This window comes from Salvelinus namaycush, chromosome 10 (genome assembly GCF_016432855.1).
Source record: "Salvelinus namaycush isolate Seneca chromosome 10, SaNama_1.0, whole genome shotgun sequence".
NCBI lineage: Eukaryota > Metazoa > Chordata > Actinopteri > Salmoniformes > Salmonidae > Salvelinus > Salvelinus namaycush.
The window spans coordinates 8,465,468-8,486,733 of record NC_052316.1 but is presented as its reverse complement, the minus strand read 5'-3'; the positions used below and the strand labels follow the sequence as shown (position 1 = coordinate 8,486,733).

General features: G+C 42.8%; 3 protein-coding genes across 8 annotated transcripts in view; 1 reads left to right on the top strand and 2 right to left on the bottom strand.

The window, feature by feature from the left end:
- LOC120054633 (single-stranded DNA-binding protein 3-like) overlaps positions 1-10,771 on the top strand; it is a 28,786-nt gene extending 18,015 nt beyond the window's left edge. The window contains exons 6-17 of one of the 6 annotated variants that reach the window (XM_039002122.1): positions 4,937-5,011; positions 5,577-5,639; positions 5,955-6,092; positions 6,404-6,468; positions 6,550-6,598; positions 6,997-7,032; positions 7,256-7,310; positions 7,453-7,517; positions 7,852-7,930; positions 8,376-8,404; positions 8,650-8,751; positions 9,195-10,771. In XM_039002122.1, coding sequence (XP_038858050.1) covers positions 4,937-5,011; positions 5,577-5,639; positions 5,955-6,092; positions 6,404-6,468; positions 6,550-6,598; positions 6,997-7,032; positions 7,256-7,310; positions 7,453-7,517; positions 7,852-7,930; positions 8,376-8,404; positions 8,650-8,751; positions 9,195-9,227 — 789 coding nt within the window. In that variant the 3' untranslated portion in view covers positions 9,228-10,771. The remainder of the gene's footprint in view (positions 1-4,936; positions 5,012-5,576; positions 5,640-5,954; positions 6,093-6,403; positions 6,469-6,549; positions 6,599-6,996; positions 7,033-7,255; positions 7,311-7,452; positions 7,518-7,851; positions 7,931-8,375; positions 8,405-8,649; positions 8,752-9,194) is intronic. The other 5 variants (XM_039002123.1, XM_039002124.1, XM_039002125.1 and 2 more) reach the window with 5 other exon arrangements.
- A 129-nt stretch (positions 10,772-10,900) lies between these two features.
- LOC120054403 (tctex1 domain-containing protein 1-B-like) lies at positions 10,901-11,500 on the bottom strand. Its single transcript, XM_039001818.1, has one exon. The coding sequence runs from the start codon at positions 11,457-11,459 to the stop codon at positions 11,151-11,153; it is 309 nt and encodes a 102-aa protein (XP_038857746.1). The 5' UTR covers positions 11,460-11,500; the 3' UTR covers positions 10,901-11,150.
- Positions 11,501-15,205: 3,705 nt separating this feature from the next.
- dio1 (iodothyronine deiodinase 1) lies at positions 15,206-17,805 on the bottom strand. Its single transcript, XM_039002121.1, has 4 exons — positions 17,335-17,805; positions 17,071-17,214; positions 16,583-16,782; positions 15,206-15,989 (listed from the first exon to the last, which is right to left on the bottom strand). The coding sequence occupies exons 1-4, from the start codon at positions 17,672-17,674 to the stop codon at positions 15,924-15,926; spliced, it is 750 nt and encodes a 249-aa protein (XP_038858049.1). The 5' UTR covers positions 17,675-17,805; the 3' UTR covers positions 15,206-15,923.
- Positions 17,806-21,266: the final 3,461 nt, after the last annotated feature.

The window sequence follows — 21,266 nt, the reverse complement described above, 5'->3', positions numbered from 1 at the left end:
TGCAAATGGGTCTACCAAATGTACAATGACCCCAAGCATACTTCCAAAGTTGTGGCAAAATGGCTTAAGGACAACAAAGTCAAGGTATTGGAGTGGCCATCACAAAGCCCTGACCTCAATCCTATATAAAATGTGGGCAGAACTGGAAAAGCGTGCGCGAGCAAGGAGGCCTACAAACCTGACTTACACCAGCTCTGTCAGGAGGAATGGGCCAACATTGCATTAAAGGCATTGCTACCAAATACTAATTAGTGCATGTAAACTTCTGACCCACTGGGAATGTGATGAAAGAAATAAAAGCTGAAATAAATCCCTCTTATTTTGACATTTCACATTCTTAAAATAAAGTGGTGATCCTAACTGACCTAAGACAGGGAATTTTTACTTGGATTAAATGTCAGGAATTGTGAAACTGAGTTTAAATGTATTTGGCTAAGGTATGTAAACTTCTGACCTCAACTGTAAATGTAATTTCTGTTTATATATATATATATAATGTAGCAATTAAAAAGGTTTTTGCTTTGTCAGTATGGAGGGGGTGAAACAATTTAGTACATTTTTAGAACAGGGCAGAGGCCCAACAGTCAATCAGATACTCAAAAGGTTGGCTGAGTACAGGAATAGGAAACAGTGGTACCGGCTTAGTTTGATTAGGTTTACCAATTAATTGACAGTTGACAAGTTTTGATGAACTCAGAAACATCCCTCTTTAACCTAGGCCAAAAGAAATGTCTTAATATGCGATTGTAGGTTTTCTTCACCACCATATGCCCAGCAATGTTGTTGTGGGAAGTTGTCAACACCAACTCACGAAGCTTAACTGGTACAACAACCTGACTAATCGCCTCCCCCAGAAAACTACCATGACACCCACTTTTTCATCAGGACATCCTCTTGGAGAAAATAGCCATGGGCAACATCTCCCAACTGTTCCACAGGCACAATTTGGTCACAAGTCTTTAATGTGGGGTCAGCCCTTTGCTCCTTGATTAGATCAGAGCGGGGTACTGATAACAGGGAAAGTAGTGACATTTCTTTGTGCCATTCTTGTTAGCCGGTACAGTGACCAGGTCGCCACGGCTCATAGAACGCATCACTGCACACGCAGAGAACACCTCTGGGGAAACTCTGGGCACTCATCAGGAATCCCTACAAATGACGGCTTAGCAGAAGCCACTAGATATGCAAACACGACAGGCCATACACGCTCACCAGCCAAGTTATTCCCAAGGATAACGTTGATCCCCTCAATAGGCCACAAAGGATGCACCCCCACAACAACCTCACCGGTCCACAATCCAACATCAGTTTATGCAATGGAACTGAGTGTTCAAACCTATTCCCCTAATTAGAACACTTCCGGACTCACTCAGCAGAGAAGGGTAACAGACTCCAACACAAAAGGACTGAGGCACCTGTGTCTCAGGATCTTCACTGGCACTAAGTCCTTACTTCCTAACATAGACCCAAAACCATCTGTAATGAAAGGTAAATAGTCTGGGTCAATATGGACTTTCACATGCCCCTGCGCCTGAGACAATGTGTCAGGAGTGAACTGATGTGGGACAGGCGCTTCTAATGCCGTAGGCTTAGATTTAACGTAAGCGCAAGTACTGAATTTACCCTTAGCCCTGAGAACCGGACATTTGTTTTTCCAATGACCTGAATCTTGACAGTAGTGACACTCTTGACCAAAGTCAGCTTTACCACAGGAGTCAGGCTCAACCCTAGTTGAATGAAACTGCCCGTGAAGCAGAGTATCTCGGTGAGAGAGGCCCAAAACTCTCCGAAAGCCCCCACTCCGAATACGGGGCTCTGCAAAGATACTTGGGTGTCAAAACATGCTCGTCCGCCAAAACCGCAGCTTCAGCGACAGTCTTCACTTTTCGTTAATGTACGTGGCTATACGATCAGGGATTGTGTCCTTTAAATTGCTCTAGCATAATCAGATCACACAGCCCTTGGAAAGTCATAACTGCAGAGGCGGAACACCAGCGATTAAACTGAAGACAGAAGTCGCGCAAACGCAACCTGAGTCTGTTTATCCCTTTTTTTAAAGTTCTAATTCGTTAGTGGTAAGCCTCAGGAACCAATTCGTAAATCTGTAACAGCCATTTTAACCTTAACATAACTTACACTGTCGGCTACACTAAGAGCTGAAAATGCTTCCTGCGCTTTACCAGTCCAGACACTGCAACATTAAAGTGCGGTCAGAATCAGGCCAACTCCTAGCGTCAGCAACACGCTCCAACGAAAAGAATGTCTCAGGGTCCTTCTCATTAAATTTAGGCAACAACCGTAAGTTCCCAACCATGTCAAATGTGTCCGGGGCACGACCAAAAGAGGAGCGACCCCTAGGTAAATCTGGGTCACCTTCCCAGAGCAAACTCCCTTGAGAGCTTTATATTCCCTAACCAGCTCTAGTCGCAGCTTGATTTTAGCACGCTTCAAATCTTGTTTAAATGCCAATTCTTTTTCATACTTTACACTATCATGCTCTAGCTGTAACAGAAGCAGTTATTTCTGCTGTTCAAAAAGAAGACACGGCCTAACGGATGGCGTGGCTATTGTAATGTTACCGGGAGATGGCGAGTCCTCAGCAGAGGCTGCCCCAGTGGTAACTTCAAGACTAACACTCCATCAGATTGGCCTTCAATATTAACCTAATAGAATTTGACATCTCACTAATTTCAACCTTATCGTTCAGCAATCTTCAACAGCTGTTCTTTAGTACATAATTCTAACAGTTCTTCTGACGGAAAGCGAATGAACTCGTGTACGTAAGACACCATAGTCACAAGAAAATATCACTCTTCCCCTCTGCTGAGCTCACCAGACCGGACCACAACCAGAGAAATAACAATCACACTGGGCACCACAGAATAGAGATGATATGGAGCTTCCCCATAATCTACAGTAACTCAACCCTAGTCTTCGTGCGGATTTGCGGTGGGTAATTACGCACTGTAGCCCGCTGATAAGGAAATAAACCACCCAGTACGCTGGCAGATTCCCCCAAGCCATGGATGTGCCCCCGAGACAACTGCGCCGTCCAGATGCCACACAAAAATAAACAAAATAACCATGCCCAACATATTCCAAAGTGAAACACATCGCTAAGTCTAACAGGGGAAAAGGAAAGGCAATATCTCCCGGAAGCAAGTTTCACTACCCTACCCAAATCTCCCACTGAGGTACACAGCCGATTTGTACTCACCTCAGACCGATGTCCCAACAGCGAGTAGAGCAAGAGTCTCCAGCCTCGGTCCTGGAAACTAACCGATATACTTTCTCCAACGTAGCACACAACTATCCACCACAGTGGCAAGTTTACCAAACAAAGGCAAACACTGGGCCTACCAAACATTACAACTCAAAAGCTGTAACAAAAGTTAAAGCACCTAGAGTTCTCAACATTAACTCCACGTTTTCTCCCGAACACAATACCTTCAAGATCCCGGATGAGAACCCACTTGTCGCAAACCGGCTCGAAGTTCGTAACAAAGAGGGAGACAACGTGGAGATAAGGAATAACAAAATATATTTATTAACTGAAGTAAACTAAATACAATTAACAATGGTGTGTGTAATCAGTAGTGTGAGTGGTTGCACACACATGTGATAATGAGAGATGCTGAAAGTGCCAAAGCGAACAAACAAAACAGCAACAAACCAACATCTATAAGTGTGTCTGCATGGAGAGTCTCCTCAATAATGGGGAAGAGGTCTATTTATTCCAGGACACACCCAGGCCCAGGTGTGTCCCATGTCGCTGACGACCCTCCCGGCTCTGCCCACCGGCATCCTGTTAAGGAAAACAAGAGCAAAGAGAGAATTGGGCAGACAGTGGGAGGGTCGTCACAAACTTATGTGACTTGTTAAGTACATTTATTTACTCCTGAACTTATTTAGGCTTGCCATAATAACAAAGAGGTTGAATAATTATTGACTCAAGACAGTTCAGCTTTTTCATTATTAATTGGTAAAAATTTGGACACAATTCCACTTTGACATTGTGTTGTGTGTAGGCCAGTCACCAAAAAAATCTAAATTGTATCCATTTTCAATTCAGTCTAACACAACACAATGTGGAAAAGAGGTGTGAATAATTTCAAATTAATACTTTTACTAGCATGCTAGCTGTTCCTGTATACTTCCAGTCATTGCGCTAATGCTAGTTAGCTATTGCGCTAACGCTAATTAGAAACTTTCTTCAAACGGTATGCAGAGACATAAAAATGGTATCCATGAGTTCATCTGACTCTGGGTAAGTAGAAATGGGGCTTATGTTTGTAGCAAACAGAGCGAGCAGTGGCACGAATGAGAGCCACGAGCGCACAGCCACCGCTTTCTCCTCAGCTCCCTGTAGCGCAGTGGCGCGCATCAGTTATTCAGATGGTGTCAACATGTCCATGCATTTCGGAGTAGAATGTCTTTTTAAAGTCACCAGAGGTGACCTCAGTTGTTCTGTAAATCCCCGCTGCTGAAAAACGCCCTAGGGGAAACGCTGCAGGCACACACACACTCTTTATCAGTCATTTGAATATGCAAGTGGTGTTAATTAGACAACCCAGTCATTAGCTCCATAGTGACAGTGTTTGGGGCAGCTGCTGTAAAGCAGGGCTTAATTGATTCGGTGGTAATTGGCAGATAGGGTAAATTGCCAGTGATCACAAGCTGGCTGCTGTTCTGGCTAGCACACATCCTCTCTGCCTCGCTCTACCCCCCCCACCCCACCCTTCTCTCTTGCACGTCTCTTTTTTTCACACTCTCTTACTGCGCCTTGAAGGAGAGAATGATCAACGGAAACACCCAACCCTCTTTCCTAAGCACAGCTTTTTGCATTTGCCCACCACCCTCTTGCACTCTCCTCCGCTCAGTAACCCTCCGTTCTCTGCTTCTTTCTCCCTCCCACTTTTTCTCTGTGACGCCACAGGGTCCACCTGGTCCCCAAGGCTCTCCTCATCCCCAGCCTCCTCCCCCTAACACTATGATGGGACCCCACAGCCAGGTACCGATGTTCTCTCAGGATGTCCCAAATGATATAGTACACTACATTTGACCAGGGCCCAGGTCAAACGTAGTGCACTATCTAGGAAATGGGGTGTAATTTGGGACACAACTGCTCTCTGTTGGCACTCCTGTTTCTTTATATGCTTTCATATTGGGAAGACTACGGTCATTTCACCCCACCCATGCCCACTTGATGTATGTCTGTACCATCTATGTCATTTGGCTTGATGCTTATGCGGCAGTGCATAATCACACTCGTTTTAAAATGTTATCGGAAACTATACCATTAAGCCTCATTTATACCCTATGCAATTAGCTACGCAAAATGGCCGTTCTGCGTACTCTCATAGCATATTTGTAACACGATACAGCTACGCAGGATCGCCATTTTGTGTAGCTAGTTCTTGTGTTGTGTATTTGCTTAGGTTATAAACTAGGCTATGTTCTATTAAAAGTGAAACGTATTACTCCGTCTGAAAAATCAGTGAGGGGGGGAAAAATGCATGGCTGTTCAGTGTAGTTGTTGTTGTGAAGGAAACAATGATAAATGTATTGCGGTTTAGTCTTTCATGAACCTACGCGTCGCTGGAGGCCCGCGAGGTCCCCCTATCCGGATGGGCAACCAGGTAAACAAACTACTGCACCCATAATGGATAAAGTAATCCTTCTAACCCCCCCCCCCCCCCCCCCCCCCTTAAAAGATTTAGATGCACTAATGATATCCAGTGGAACAACCACTTTACAAAAGGTGAATGCACCAATTTGTAAGTCGCTCTGGATAAGAGCGTCTGCTAAATGACTTAAATGTAAATGTAATAATTCTCCACCAGTACTACCATCAGTTTAACAAAAGAGCCTAACTTCAGTATGAGTTGCTGTTTGATAACATGTCTAGTCGTCGTTTTTATTTGACGTGTGTTCACCCCTCTTCTTCCTTGTAGCCTCCTGGCGGTGGCCCTGGCCCCCATCCCATGCTCCAAAACATGGACCACACACGACCACAAGGCCATCCTAACTTGGGACCGATGCAGAGAATGAGTGGCCCTCGAGGCATGGGCCCTATGGGGCCAGGACCCCAGGTAGACCACACTACTGATATGCCCCAATTCTATTATTTTTGTCAGACTAGTACTGTTACACACACTCATCTATGAGCAGCTAGTATTTCTCAGCAGTTTGCGTGTAGTCTTTCAGACTAGCCCATTTTGTTTTTGAAACTGCCCGTGCAACATCACCCTTCCAGTCGGTCTCCTTGGATTCCAAGTTGTTGATTACGCTTCAGACACCCTCCCCACGAACCATGTCTTTCCAACCCCCCCCCCCCCCCCCCCCCCCCCGCCCCCCTCTCTGGTTTTGTTTATGGTAGTCTGACCCTTGGTTGTCATTGCAGAACTTTGGTGGTGGGATGCGGCCACCACACAACTCTATGTGCCCCGGGATGCCAGGAGTGAACATGTGAGCCTCCTCTCCATCTTAATACATTATACATCACCACTGTGTGTTGATATCTAACGGGTTTCTCTCGCTGTATTGCAGGGGCCCAGGTGCTGGACGGCCATGGCCCAATCCGAACAATGGCAACTCTGTGAGTCCAATTTCCACTTTAGACACACACACACACCATGATGTTATCGGCTCAGATTGCACCGGTCTGTGTCTGTCCTCTCTCAGTAAGAGCTCTGGAGGCCCAATGCATTACCAAGTTACCCAGTTCTGGATGTAATTGTAGTATTATGTATCCCAGGCTACGTCCTAAATTACGCCATGTTCCCTTTCTGGCGTACTACTTTCGACCAGGGGCCTTTTTGACTCTGTTCAAAAGTAGTGCACTACGTGGAGAATAAGGACACTTGGGACACACCCCATAGATACTGACGATGATAGGATGATGCTAAAACGATGAATGGTGATGTTTTGAGAGGTGAGTACATAAATCCCATTCCCTGTTCCTGGGCGGTAATGTTTCTGTTGTGATTTATTCAGATGCCTTACTCATCACCTTCTCCTGGAGCGTATGGGGTAAGCACTCTCTCTGATGAGCTCTCACACACAAACGCACACACTGGCCATTACGGCAGTGTTTATATTTCACCCATTTGAAGCCACTATTGTAGTATTGTCTTTCAAGGTTCTTAATTGATTGTATTGGTGTAGGTAGAATCTGACCTGATACAGATGCATTGCCGGTATTGTGATTTCCTGTTGAATTGTAATAATTCTTTGTTCTCCTGCCACTCTAAAGGGAGGTTCTGGTGGAGGGGGACCCCCTGGAACCCCCGTTATGCCCAGCCCTGCTGGTAGGTACACCAAGTCTTCACGGAGGAACAGGAATGCATGTCAACCTTAGTCTTCAATGACTGTCTGTTCTCATTTACCCAACGTACACTAGTCTATTGATCATCATAATCTAGAGTGACTTGTGTATGAACCACTTTTCAGACTCTAACAACTCTGGGGACAATCTCTACACTATGATCAACACTGGACCTGGCAACCGATCAAATGTGAGTCTCCTTCTCGCCCCAGCCCTCTCCTCACATCTGTTGCAGTCACGTAGTTTCATGATCGCCAGATGTTTCTTCCAGTCATATCTTTACGAGTTTTCTCGTCCTCCATAATGAAACTGTGCTGCATCCCAAGTGGCACCCTATTCTCTACATGGTGCCCTACTTTTGACCAGAGCCTTAGGGGGGCCCTGGTAAGAAGTAGTGCATTATGTAGGGAATATGGTGCCATTTGGGATGCACACGGTTTCTCCCTGGCCCAGTCTCGTTTGATAGTACCCATGTCAACAGGACAAGCACCACTAAGGCAGTGCTTATGTCTCCTATGCTGCAGTTCCCTATGGGCCCCGGCTCTGACGGACCCCTAGGCGCCATGGCGGGCATGGAGCCACACCACATGAATGGATCGCTAGGTAACACTCTACTCCGCCACTGTTACAACACAACAACACCGGAGCTGCAAGTCTCAATTTGGGATTTGGTTTAGGGAATAACAGTATTGACTAGTGTATGACTGGTTGAGAATAGTTGCAGACTCAGTCAATCTGAACATATGGTACGGTACCAAATGGCACCCTATTCCTTATGTAGTGCACTGCTGACCATGGCCCAAAGGGTTCTGGTGAAAAGGGGTGCACTATATAGTGAATAGGGTGTCCTATGGGACGAACACCGTGTAATAGACAAACCAGTGATGTGAAGCAAGGAGGCGGATTCTCAGCAGAGGTGCCAGGCTTTCGCTTAATCTGGCCAAAGATGCAAGGAACGCTTCCACCGGGGGCACCTTTTGCATTACGAGTTCAAGTTAGAAAGGAAGGTTTTAATTTTGGACTGTGAATTGTTTTCTCTCTTTCTTAGGCTCTGGCGACATGGACGGACTCAACAAGGTGAATATTATAACACGGCCATATATCTAGATTCCTATCAAATCATTTTGACTTCCTTCATAAAACGTAAGCAATGCATTTGTTTGCATCTACTACTACTTGTTTAGCCTGGTCCCAGATCTGTTTATGCTCTTGCCAACTCCATTGCTGTCAATGTCAAGAGTGGGCATGATGGCACAACAGACTGGCACTGAGGCTACTGCTAGTTGCCCAATTTACTTACTCTCTTTCCTGCCCTATCGTAGAACTCCCCAAACAATCTAAGTGGCATTAGCAACCCTCCTGGAACCCCGAGGGATGGTGACGAGTTGGGCGGAAACTTCCTGCACTCCTTTCAGAGTGAGAATGTAAGTTCCCTACCCCACCATATATCTCTATGGACCGTTTTTATTAGGGCATGCAATAGAAAACGTTTTAAAAAAGAGTTGTCCCCTACTTTTTTCTGTCCAATTTTGTTCCGTTTGATGCCTAATGAACACGACCAAGCTGAGGCCACTGTTGCCAGTAATAAAAGCTTTGAAGAAGCCTATATGTACTGTAGGGCTTAGAGGGCAGTATTGACTCCAGTGGTGGTACCTTGACAGTCAGGCAAAGCCACAGTGACCGCATCATTGACTAGAGTGGCGGTGTAGTGTGGGGGCACTGGGCGGTTGCCAAGTAACAGTTTTGGCTGGAGTGAGAAAGTGCACTTCATATCTACGGTTGCGGTATGTGCTCTACTGTTTGTTTGTGTCAGGCCATTCTAATAGGCTTTCCTGATTTTTAACTCTTTCCCGTCTGTACCCCTCAGCAGTACTCCCCTACCATGACGATGAGTGTGTGACATCCCCCTCCATCTGCCATCACTGAGGATCTGCGCTCATAACAGGACATGGCCAAAACACATCAGCACAGAACTAGGGACAGGGTGCCATTTTGGTTCCACACAATTCCAGAATGCTGATATACACATTTTCAAAATGGCTGGTGACTTCTGCTCCTCCTCGTTCCAAATGAAGGACAGTTCTTCTATAATCACCACCCCAAGTGTGACGAAACCAGCGACGGAAACTACTGCATACGTGCTTTAATTATTGCTTTGTAGTGCAAGATGTGCAGAACACGTGTCAGTTTTTGCCACCTAAAACACTGAAGTGTGCATTGTGAACTAGGAGAAATGTATCTTTTTGTTTTCATATTTCAGGTCCCGTGTTCAGCCACAGGTAGTATGTCACAAAACTAGTCTGAAAACATGGAGTCTGAATCTGCCTGTTACTCTGACCACTCCATTGAATGACTGTCCCGATGTACTAGCTCGCACTATTTAGCCACATTTTCAAAGGGAAGTGGCGTGATCGAATTGGGCCTCAGTAAGAATAGGGCCTGTAACAGTTTGGAAGTGCTCAGTGAGGTTTTTAAAATGTCGGCTCGGATGCGACGCGTCGATAGGGAATGTGTTTTGTGGGTTCTGTTTTTGTCGAGGAGAGCGATCTTATTCTGCTCTGGTTTTATGTTGCTTTTTATTTAAACAGTCGGACTGCTGTTCTTGTTCTGTCAAGGGGAAAGCTAACTTGGGCTAAACCATGGGTGTGGATGCAATGGGGGGGGGAGGTGGGGGGGGTGCATGACTAAGATCTTTGTACATCATACTACCTAGTGCTGCTCCAGTCCACATGTGGTGTGTTTAACCTCTTCCCTGCCTGTGCTTAACACTCTGTGCCCTTTTTTTCTCGCCATCGTTGTAGCAGTCAGTGTTTTCCTACTGTTCCATCACGGTGATGATGAAAGTTAAACCCATTGTAACCTGAGATGCAGATTGGCAGTTTTTTTTTTTCTTAAGGTATTTTTTTAAATTTTTTTTATATATATTTTGATACAAATTTGACTACATATATTGGCCCAGTTATTTCAAGATTAGTTAAAGCTTTGTAAACCAATTCTAGTATCATAAACTTAGCGGCAGTCTTGTAAATGTGAACTTTTATTTCATTTTCTGTGAATATTAAGCATTATACACCTGTTGCTGGTATATATAATTTTTTTTCAAATTTGGGGAAAGTGCTGTTAATATAATTTTACAATAACTTAACTTCTTGTCCATTTTCTTTTTTCCTGTTTGCCACTTTTCAAAGCAAGTAGGGTGATTTGGATACTATTTAATTACCTTGACACTCTCTCACTCACATGTTTTACTATCCTTGTCTGAACACATTAATTTCAATTCTAAATCCTATTTTCCCTTACACTAACCTTGACCCCTAACCTAAAATAACTGTTTCATTATCTGTGTGGGGATTTCTGGTACCCACGAGGATAGTAATACAAGCAGCCACACACAAAACGCCCTGACTCACTCCATGTCTGACAATAGATATCAGGGAAGTGTCCAAGAGAAGAACTAGTAACAAATATTTAAACCTAACAACTTGTATACATAAATAAATACATTTGTTTTATTCAAGTACACTCCAAATATGATTATTGCTGTTTTTATAAAGAACAGCAGATGAGTCTTTCATACAAATTGGACAGACAGGAAGTGACTAGTGCTGGTGACCTCTAGTTCAAGAGTCTGCATCCCAAATGGCACCCTTTAACCTATTTAATGCACTACTTTCAACTAGGGACCATAGTGCACTATTTTTGACCAGAGCTCTATATAGGGAATAGGGTGCCATTTGGGATGCATACCCTGTGTCACAGCTTTTTTTTTAATTTTTTTGGACCACTTTCATATATCGGATTAGTGCCTTTGTCAACTTCTACCTTACTCGAAGTACACAGCAAACACATTTGCAGTACAGAATATCTCTTGGCTCCGGTAGGTGTGGGCAACACAGGTGTCTGTATGGGGATCCCAGAGACTACGACTAGCCAGTACCAGCCCTCCATATCCTTGCTGCCCCTCTGGACCCAGCTGGCCTAGCGCCACAGTACACACCAGCCGGTAGCGGTCAGGACACACAGTCCTCACCAGAGCCTTCACCTCCTCACTCAGCGCCTTGACCAGACCACCACAGGAGGGGGCGCTATAACCCACCGCCTCCAGCCGAGATGACAGGAAGTCCTGCAGCATCTGATGGACCAGGCCGCAGGGGAACTTCTCGGCAGGCTGGGCCGAACCCGCTGGCACCTGAAGAGCAGAGGTGAAACCCAATTATATTTCCTTGATTTCTCAAGTCCTCCTCACTTACTTCTCCAAATGCATTGGAGGACAAGATCTGTGGTTCCTCCCCTCTGCTGTTCTCCTCCAATGCACTTTGGGAAGGTGAGGAGAGAAGACACGAGGAATCAAGGACCTAAAATTGAGATTCAATCTGAAGAGACAGCCAGGGATGTGTCTTAACAGTCTAAAATTCCTTTGTCTTATTTATTTATATTGTCTTATTTATCTCATTTATAGGCACTGCTCTGAAAACAGAGGAAAGGTAAATGCAACATGGCGGTTGGCCACCAGGAATTTGCTTTTGTCTGTCCGGTTTCTTCTATATCAGTGCAGATGAAGGAAATGAGATGAAACGAAGCCACTTTAGACTGAGAGATGCCCAGGCCAGGGAGAGGGGTAACTGTTGGCTAAGTGGCTAGACTACTGGTGAAAGATCAGGGCTGTTCTGTTCAACTTTAGTGTGTAGCCATATGAATGTGTTGATCTGACCTGCTCATTGACTATAACAATAGGTTTCCTTGCCGGGATGTTCCTCACTGCAATCTTCAGTGCAATGCGTTCCTGAGTACACACAATTAAAAACTTAACAGAGAGATCCAGTATGACAACAGGGTCATATTCATTAGTGAACACCGTAGCAAAATACAAAAACAAGCGTTTCTTACAGGACAAGTTCAGGTTGTCCCATACCGTTGCTTCCATTTTGTTCCCAGTGAATACGACCAATGTCTACTTATGTTCTATATCCATCATTTATTCATCTGAATTAATACAACGTGAAAGCTAAAAAGAGATACTTAACAGGCAGACTGTAGTGATTCAATTAGGTATTCAATAAGAAACACTGGGTCGTGTTCAGTAGGGCACACCATTGCAAAACAGTTTGCATCAACATGCGTTTATATTCATAGTGAACTTCCCAGTTTCACTCTTCTTAAATGTTTTCTTCCTATTGAACATGTCCCATTGGTTTGAATGGGTCCTCTGGCTCCTTGAGGGGCTTTACCTTGACTATGTCCCAAAGTACAACCTATTCCCTATGTAGTGCACTACTTCTGACCAGAGCCCTTGTCAAAAGTAAGTGCACTATGTAGGGAATACTGTGCCCCCACCTTGAGTGCCTTGGAGAACTTCTGGGTGGCGACGAGCCCTTTCAGGCTGAAGAGGGCCTGGGGTTTAGTGTGGGCATGAGCCTGGCTGGGAGCTGGCCTAGACGACAGCCTACGGAGCAATGAAGGGGCTCCCCCTGACACCTGTGATTTAACATATAGACACAAAAGATCAGTGGACACCCCATTTGGTGGTAACCATTTGAATAATAAACATCTAGTAGATCCACTGGGAAGACATTCATCATTGTGTACTTTCTGTTTCAAGGCTGGACACGAAAACATTTGAAATTGACCAGGCAACACTCATGTACTGTTAAAAAAAATTATAAAATGTTGTCCCCCGTTACAATAGTTATAGGTTTATATGGTCCCTTGTTGTACCTCTACTGCTTTGCTGCTCTTCTCCTGGTTCTCTCTCACTGAGGCAGTGGCTGGAACCTCGCTGCCTCTGGCGTGCTTGGCTGCCATTTCTAAACGGTAGTGGTAAGTACAAGTGATGATGTCCACACCACATTATATATTTTTTGCCCATAAACCACACATTTGAAAATAATTTCAATTTTAAACAACTGTAAACTGTTAAATATGTAGCTGATATTGATGCTAAGCAAATAATCAATATCTACTATAAAAAATGTCTTGTTTTACAATGCAACATAGCTCTGATCCGATAGAGCTCGGTGACCCACTACAGATGAATAGATGGTTCTGCTGAGGTTTTTCTCTTACCTGCCCAGGTTGGCTCTGCTGTAATGGGGAATGGACAGGAGCAATCGTTACACTCGTACCTGTTCCCTCCCCCTTATGTGCTTTCTGTGGGTTGCCTTTGCCACTCAGCCCCCCTCACCTTGCGTTGGAGCACTGCCAAGCTCCTGTCACTGTACAAAATATTTACAGCAAACCAATATAAGGCTCTGCATGTATTCTGCACATTGGGCAAGCCCATCACTCTACTATGCTCAGGGCTGTATTCCAATCCGAAAGCTCATCCACTTGTCCCAGCTATTGCCCACTTCTCTCCTCTCTGATTCTGTAACCACTGGATAGCTGTGGTGATTAGGCAATAGCTTCATATTGCTCGTATAGAGTTTTATATAGCTCTCACGTATTTAGTTATTTCAGATTTGCTAAGGGGGAGAACAGTGTGGAAGGATACAACATTTTTGGATTCAAATGCAGCCAGTCTTATAGGGGAGAGGTCTGACAGACATCTAGCATGTTGGCTCCTGCCTCACAATAGGAACTAGGCCTAAACTGCTCCAGTGAATCCAGTCGTTTTTCCTCACTTTACGCATCCCAAATGGCACGCTAGTCCTGTTGCAATGCACTACTTTTGACCAGGACCCATAGGGAGCTGGTCAAAAGCAGTGCACTATAAAGGAAATAGGATGTGATTTGGGACACATCCACTGCAACAGGATGTGGCCTGGCTGGGGACGAGCCAACCAACCTCTCCCTCGCTGGCTTAGGTCCTCCTCACAAGATTGTTTGGAAAGTTGTAGCAACACTAAACAGTTTGTTCACTGTATCCTAGTAATTCACATATAACCTTGAGTTATGATGCCTCAGGTTTCTCTTTGATTTTCCCACTGTGCTTTTTTATTTGTGTGTTTATGTCTTACGAGCTGAGGCTGTCATGGGAATAGTATACACTGCATGGAGCCAGATTATTGATTTATCTTGTAAAAATGGGTGGATGTCTGGGCCAAAGTTCCTTCTGTCTTTGTTCTGTTTGTGGCCTTGGTCCTGTTCCAGGCCGACATTGTATTGCATTAACCAATGGTGGCATGCCACGTAATCGACTGTGCAGTCGGCTATCAGATTCCTATATCATATGTGTTTAGCTGATCTGTTAAACACCTATCCAGGCGTTTTTAGATCTGGCAGGCGTCTGCAATATTTATTTTTCCTGCTTGAGTGGTGACCTGTTCAATAACAAGGTGAGGTGCGGCTTGTCCCAAAATGGTAGTCAATTCCCATATAGTGCACTATATAGGGAATAGGGTGCCATTGGGACAGGTCCAAGGTGAGGCACAGTCATGTGATGTGCAGATGGACTGATGAGAACAACTTCTTTGTGTCTCGTCTTCTGTTACGACACTGAGTTGACAGAACATTAAGAACACCTGCTCTTTCCATGACATACTGACCAGGTGAAAGCTGTGATCCCTTATTGATGTTGCTGTTTAAAACAAAGATTTAAGTGCCTTTGAACGGGATATGGTAGTAGGTGCCAGGCACACCGGTGTGTGTCAAGAACTGCAATGCTGCTGGGTTTTTCACACTCAACAGTTTTGTGTGCATCAATGGTTCACCACCCAAAGGTCATCCAGCCCACTTGACACAACTGTGGGAAGCATTGGAGTCAACATGGGTCAGCAGCCGAGGACTGACACCTTGTATAGTCCATGCCCTGACAAATAGAGGCTGTTCTGAGGGCAACTCATTTTAGGAAGGTGTTCCTAATGTTTGGTATACTCAGTGTATGAAGTCAATAATCTTGTGAGAATTCTGAACAATTAATCATATAATGAAAACATGCAACAATTTTTTAAATTTTTATTTATAAACAATGATCCCAAGGGCAACGTCAGTTCATGAAGAGTAATAAGCAGGTATATCCTCATCACCACATGCTCTAAATGCTCCTAAATGATTTAGCAAAAAACTGCTTTCAGTTCATCAAATTACAGTGACCAGAGGTTTGCACTGTAACCATCATGGAAAAAGCAGTTGTATCCCAAAGTAACTTACGAACATTCATAGACAATGTATCAAGAGAATGGTTACAGACATGCCAGTGCAATTACCATATGGCTATTACACATCAAATAGACCTACCTACATTTGAGAAATTCTTAATGTTATGTCAAATACAACATATATATTGATAATCTAGCAGCCAAAGGGCTTGTTTCACATTCAGCCATTGGGAAGGTATGATATTGTAGTTATGTCAATACAATATAATAACTCTGACCTGAACCTGGATTTATAAAAAGTCAGGATTAACATCCACCTTTACTTCCTATGATAAATTCCTTGTTTTATCAACCCACCCATTCTGATTGAATGGTCTCTCTCCATGTTTCTCTTCATCGGGTTACAGAGGCCGTAGGCTTGATCTGTGTCCGTCAGTCTCCAAACTCAAAGGTGAATAATTGGGATCCCAGAGAGCAGAATTACACACAATAATATGGGATAAGATAATAAAAAATAACAGAAAAACAGAGTTTAAGTGACAGATGTGATTCACCTCTTCCTACTTCATTTTCTCCAGGAAGGAGCGCACCTCCTCAGGGCTGTAGCCTCTTGGCCCAATCTTTCCCTGGTAACAGACAGAAGACTGGTGATTGGACAGGAGCAACAAGTGGATTTATTGGTGAACTGTGAGTGACAGACTCCTCTCTTTGAGGCTCACAAAAGAAAGTGAGATTCAGGTGCCTAACAGGTCTTATAGGCCTATACCTTTGTATGATATGGTTGTACCTATATTTGTTATTTATTCTTTATATATTTTTAATCCCAGGCCCTGTCCCCGCAGAAGGTCTTTTGCCTTTTGGTAGGCCGTCATTGTAAATAAGAATTTGTTGTTAACTGACTTGCCTAGTTAAATAAAGGTTAAATAAAAATACAATAAAATACCTGTGTAACAGAAGTTCAACAGCCTTCACTGTGTTCCAAATATCCTTTCCCATAATTCTGAAAAACTACTGAGTCAGGATGTGTCCATGTGAGCCAGAAAGCAAAGAATGCTTTGGTAGGATTCCAAAAACTCAAGACAAGAAGTGCACCTTGATTTCTCTTTACCTTTGCACACCATCAGTTTTGTTATGCAGAAAAAAATGACATTTGATTCTATGTGTTGTCTTTTTACTACTTCCTTTTTTCTTAACTCTTAATTTTCTTAACTGTCCTTACCTTATAAACAACCTTTCCTGCCTGCAGCACATACAGCCTCTCTGGAATAGCACCATATTTACTAGCTGTGGTGTCTTTCATTTCATCCACTACGATGGGGCACAGGGGGTCCTCTTTGACCAGGAACTGTGCTGCAGCCAGACGCTCCTCCTGGTTTCGGTGTTTAGTAATGTCAAAGTTGTTGGCAAAGACCCAACCATCTGAAGCGGAGACAAAATCCCAGTGAGGATTGTAGTGGCTTGATATGTGTAGCCTAGGCTATATACCTTATAAAGTTTAATACAACCGATTATTTAAAAAAGCCACAATCAGTTAAATTCTTAAATTATCATTATAATAATTTCTCCAGGTTTAGGATAGATTACATCATCACATAGGTCTATATGGTCTAGTACTATTCGTTTGATCAATAACATCGTTCCCAGGCTAATTGAGCAAAGGCGGAAGTGTCCGGATATTTGACCAATGACCACCTCCACATCATTCACCTGTTGAATGCGCCTCGGCAATGTAGACCACCAGGAAGTCTGCCACATCGCTGAAGTCCTTGACGAGTTGCTTGAACTCGCAAAGTTTATACATGAACGGGGGTCAGGTACAACTTCCAAAACTCAACACCAGTGGTCTGTTGTCTGACAGACAAAAAACAGAGAGAACATTATAGTAGCCTAGTATTTAGAAAGGAAATTGATAAAATAACTGGCATGATACTATTGACTATACTTACTGCACACGAGCAATCGTCTACTCACCTTTCAAATAGTTGTAGATACTGGTAATCTTGCCGTCCAATGTAATCACTGGTGAGTCGGGAGCATTGTTGCCCACAAAAGCTTCTTGACCGACATTAGTCCACATGTGCCCTAGGATGGTCTTGACAAAATTCCATGACATAAAAGTTGGTCCCCAATCTTCATACTTGAACTTCGGATTCTGGGTCATAGTTACCTTTTCGCCCATTTTTAAGATAAGTTTCTTGGTCAAGCTTCGTGAAATCAAATTCAGAAGCGTGAGAAAGACAAATTTCATGAACGCAAAGCAAAATAAACATGGCATTGACAGATAAATGAACAATTTCCATATTAATATCATCTTTTTCTTTGGTGTTCAGCGAAACAATAGCCTATGCGTGATTTCTAGCCTATTTTATGGCAGAGTGGAACGTTGTGCAAACAAACACTTCCTCCTCGACCGTCTTTGTGGGCTTTTGTCTAAACGTTACTTTTACCCCTGACTTGTATGCGATTTGACAGAATAAAGTAGAATTTTGTAATACATTTTGGCCCAATTTTTTTACACCATACTGCTTTAGCCCATCCAGGTATTTGAGATCCGTTTTGGATAATTTTGACGATTGAATTTACCGTAAACTACACCTTGTGAGCGCACTTAACAATTATATCTCTAGGACTAGGAATAAGAAGTGCGTATGTGTGTTGACCAGACACTGAATCATCCACTAGATGTCACTACTCAGCCGTACATCACTGATATTCATGTCTCCTATTGTCGTCAACCAGTAGCATTTTGGGTCGTTCCATTTGACATCAATAACTTTCCATTCTATTTGCCCATGGTAGAAGTTGTCTGAAAGTGATACCGATACCCCACCCTACCACGAGGCATCCATGTCTTTATCACTGGAAAAAATAAACGGTTGAGTTTTATATCATTCAAAAGCTTACAAACAAGGCTGTCAAATAGTCTAAAAACATGTAAACTCGTGTTTTTTCCCCATCTATATGTTGTAGCTTAGACCCTTTTTACATAATCTGAGGTGTTTGTGTTGTGCTCACAATCGGTTGAGACATAGCATACTCTTGAATACAGGGCGGGCATCATTTTAATCATAGAAATATAATTAATAGAATGGACATGTTCCTTCAGATCACTGCAATTTAGCTGGTACATTATTGAAATTGAAGTTTAGCAAAAATAAGACAGCTCTCCGCTAAATAAACTTAAATTAACATATTTGTATTGCCTTACAAACGTTTTGGGTATGACGCCTTCTTCAGAATGCATAGGAGGTAATGTTACAACAACAATACAGGCTACACACAAGAGGGCATAATTATAGATTCACAAAGTCAATATTGGCCCAAGAGATCCCAGCAGAGGGAGCTTTGGGGAAAACATGAAAATACACTGAGTATACCAAACATTAGGAACACCTTTCTAATATTGAGTTGCACCCCCCCACCCCACCCCACCCCACCCTTTTTTGCCCTCAGAACAGCCTCAATTCGTTGGGGCATGAACTCTACAAGGTGTCGGTCAACAGCGTTCCACAGGGATGCTGGCTCATGTTGACTCCAATGCTTCCCACAGTTGTGTCAAGTTGACTGGATGACCTTTGGGTGGTGGACCATTCTTGATACACACGGAAAACTGTTGAGCGTGAAAAACCCAGCTGCATTGCAGTTCTTGACACAAACCGGTGCGCCTGGCACCTACTACCATACCCTGTTCAAAGGCACTTAAATCGTTTGTCTCGCCCATTCACCCTCTGAATGGCACACATAAAAAATCAATGTCTCAAGGCTTAAAAATCCTTCTTTAACCTGTCTCCTCCCCTTCATCTACACTGATTGAAGTGGATCAACAAGTGACATCAATAAGAGATCATAGCTTTAACCTGGATTCACCTGGTCACTCTATGTCATGGAAAGAGCAGGTGTTCTTAATGTTTTGTATACTCAGTGTATACACAAAACACACAATAAAGATACATTATGATATCAGCCTAAATGTTGGGAGCGTATACTCAGCCTACATATTTATAGCCTTCTACAAAAAAAACAAGAAAAGGAACATTATTGCTGGGGCAAGGGTGCCCAAGCGATCTATCCAATGTGTCGATCTTTGGAGAAGTAATTTATCCCTATCTCCTATACCCTACGTGACGCCTTCACTAATCAATGCCCAAATAATGTAAGGCACACAGTTCGTGATTATTGCAATTGAAATGCTGGCAACAGGTGATTTTTCATTTTGGTTACGAATGGAGGCATCATGCATACAAATCCTTGTCTTAAGTTCACGTTTGGTCTTACCCACATAATGAAAGTTACAGCAACACTTAAGGACATGTACAACATATTTGTGTTACAAGTTATTCCACCTCCAACCTGTGGTCATAGCATTACAGTGAACACAGTTGTGACAAGGGAAATTGCCATCAGGAATGCGAGAAATGAAACTTTAAATTACTACCACAATTGATGGCCACCGGTCAACCCACCTGAATATCCATATAAATAGGAAGTTCTATTCTATTATCTAAATTTCTATGATTTCAATAGGTTTCCCATTGAAGACCGACAGTATAATTTAAAACAACGGATATTCCCATTCAAGTCCACATTCTCTGATGTGTGGACCTGCAACCATCTTTGTGCTACCATTTGAAAGTTGAAAATGTTATTTTATTCCATTTTAGTACATTTATCAGCCAAAACCTTGGCACGCATGGTGCACCCACCCCGTATTCAAGAGCATGCTGTGTCTCAACCAATGGCGGGCACAACACAAACATCTCAGATGATGTAAAATAGGGTCTAAGCTACAACATATGCTAAAATGAATAATAAAAACAGAGTTCAGACATTTTTAGATACATTTTTATAAAATAGTTTGACAACCCTGTTTGTAAGCTTTTAAATTGTCAAACTCAAATGTTTATCCGATCCAGAGATGAAGACACACACATATTACATCTGTACCCGTGCTTCTACATCTGCATTGCTTGCTGTTTGGGGTTTTAGGCTGTTTTTTTGTATAGCACTTTGTGACATCTGCTGATGTAAAAAGGGCTTTATAAATACATTTGATTGATTGAAAAATTTATTTGATTAATATTATGTCTCATGGTAGGGTGGAGTATGCAAAATGAGTCAACTTTGAGCACCTCATTCTCCTAAATGTTTTGGCATTCAGGTCCCCTAAGTTACTTTCTGACCACTTCTACCATGGGCAAATATATATAGAAAGTTTTATTGAAATCAAAAGGGGTGCGGTCAAAAGTGATTGAAATCAAATGGAATGACCCTATATCTAATATCGTTGACGTGTTGTAAACCACAAGGCCTACCACTATTTCGAAATAATTATCTAAATTACGAAAATGCTCGAATGGCTATGGCTATTCACATCCTATATTTTATTTAAGAGAAATATATAATAATATAATAAAATTATAATAATATATTTCACATTATTATTTTCTTTTAAATGTCAATCCTAGACCCTCAACCTCACAGCATGTGCTATCATGCTTATCCAATTCATAGGCATAGGCCTATATTGTTAAATTGATTTATTTTACTAATCAAATGCATCATTTGTTTAGGTGATTCATGTTAATATGGATGGACGTCTATAGGCCTATAAAGTTCTCGAACAGGCTTAGTTCACATAGGCCTTATAATTCCAGTCTATTTTTGCGACACATGATAATTCTTACTTCTGACCTAATACGAGCCAGATGCATAGGTGCATGCCTTAACAACATACGATATACACTGTAATTTATGAAAAATAAGCATATAGGCTTTTCAATTCCCTGACCTACACAAACAATTTAACGGAAATAAAAATACAACTATAACAACTGGCAGGTTAGGCTTACAAGCTCAAATAAAATACATTGAATACTTCAATAATGTGCTTCCTTTGGAAATAA

Coding starts and splice junctions, on each gene's coding strand:
- LOC120054403 (XM_039001818.1), bottom strand. CDS start 11,459: ATGCTGCAGGACTTCCTGTCATCTCGGCTGGAGGCGGTGGGTTATAGC.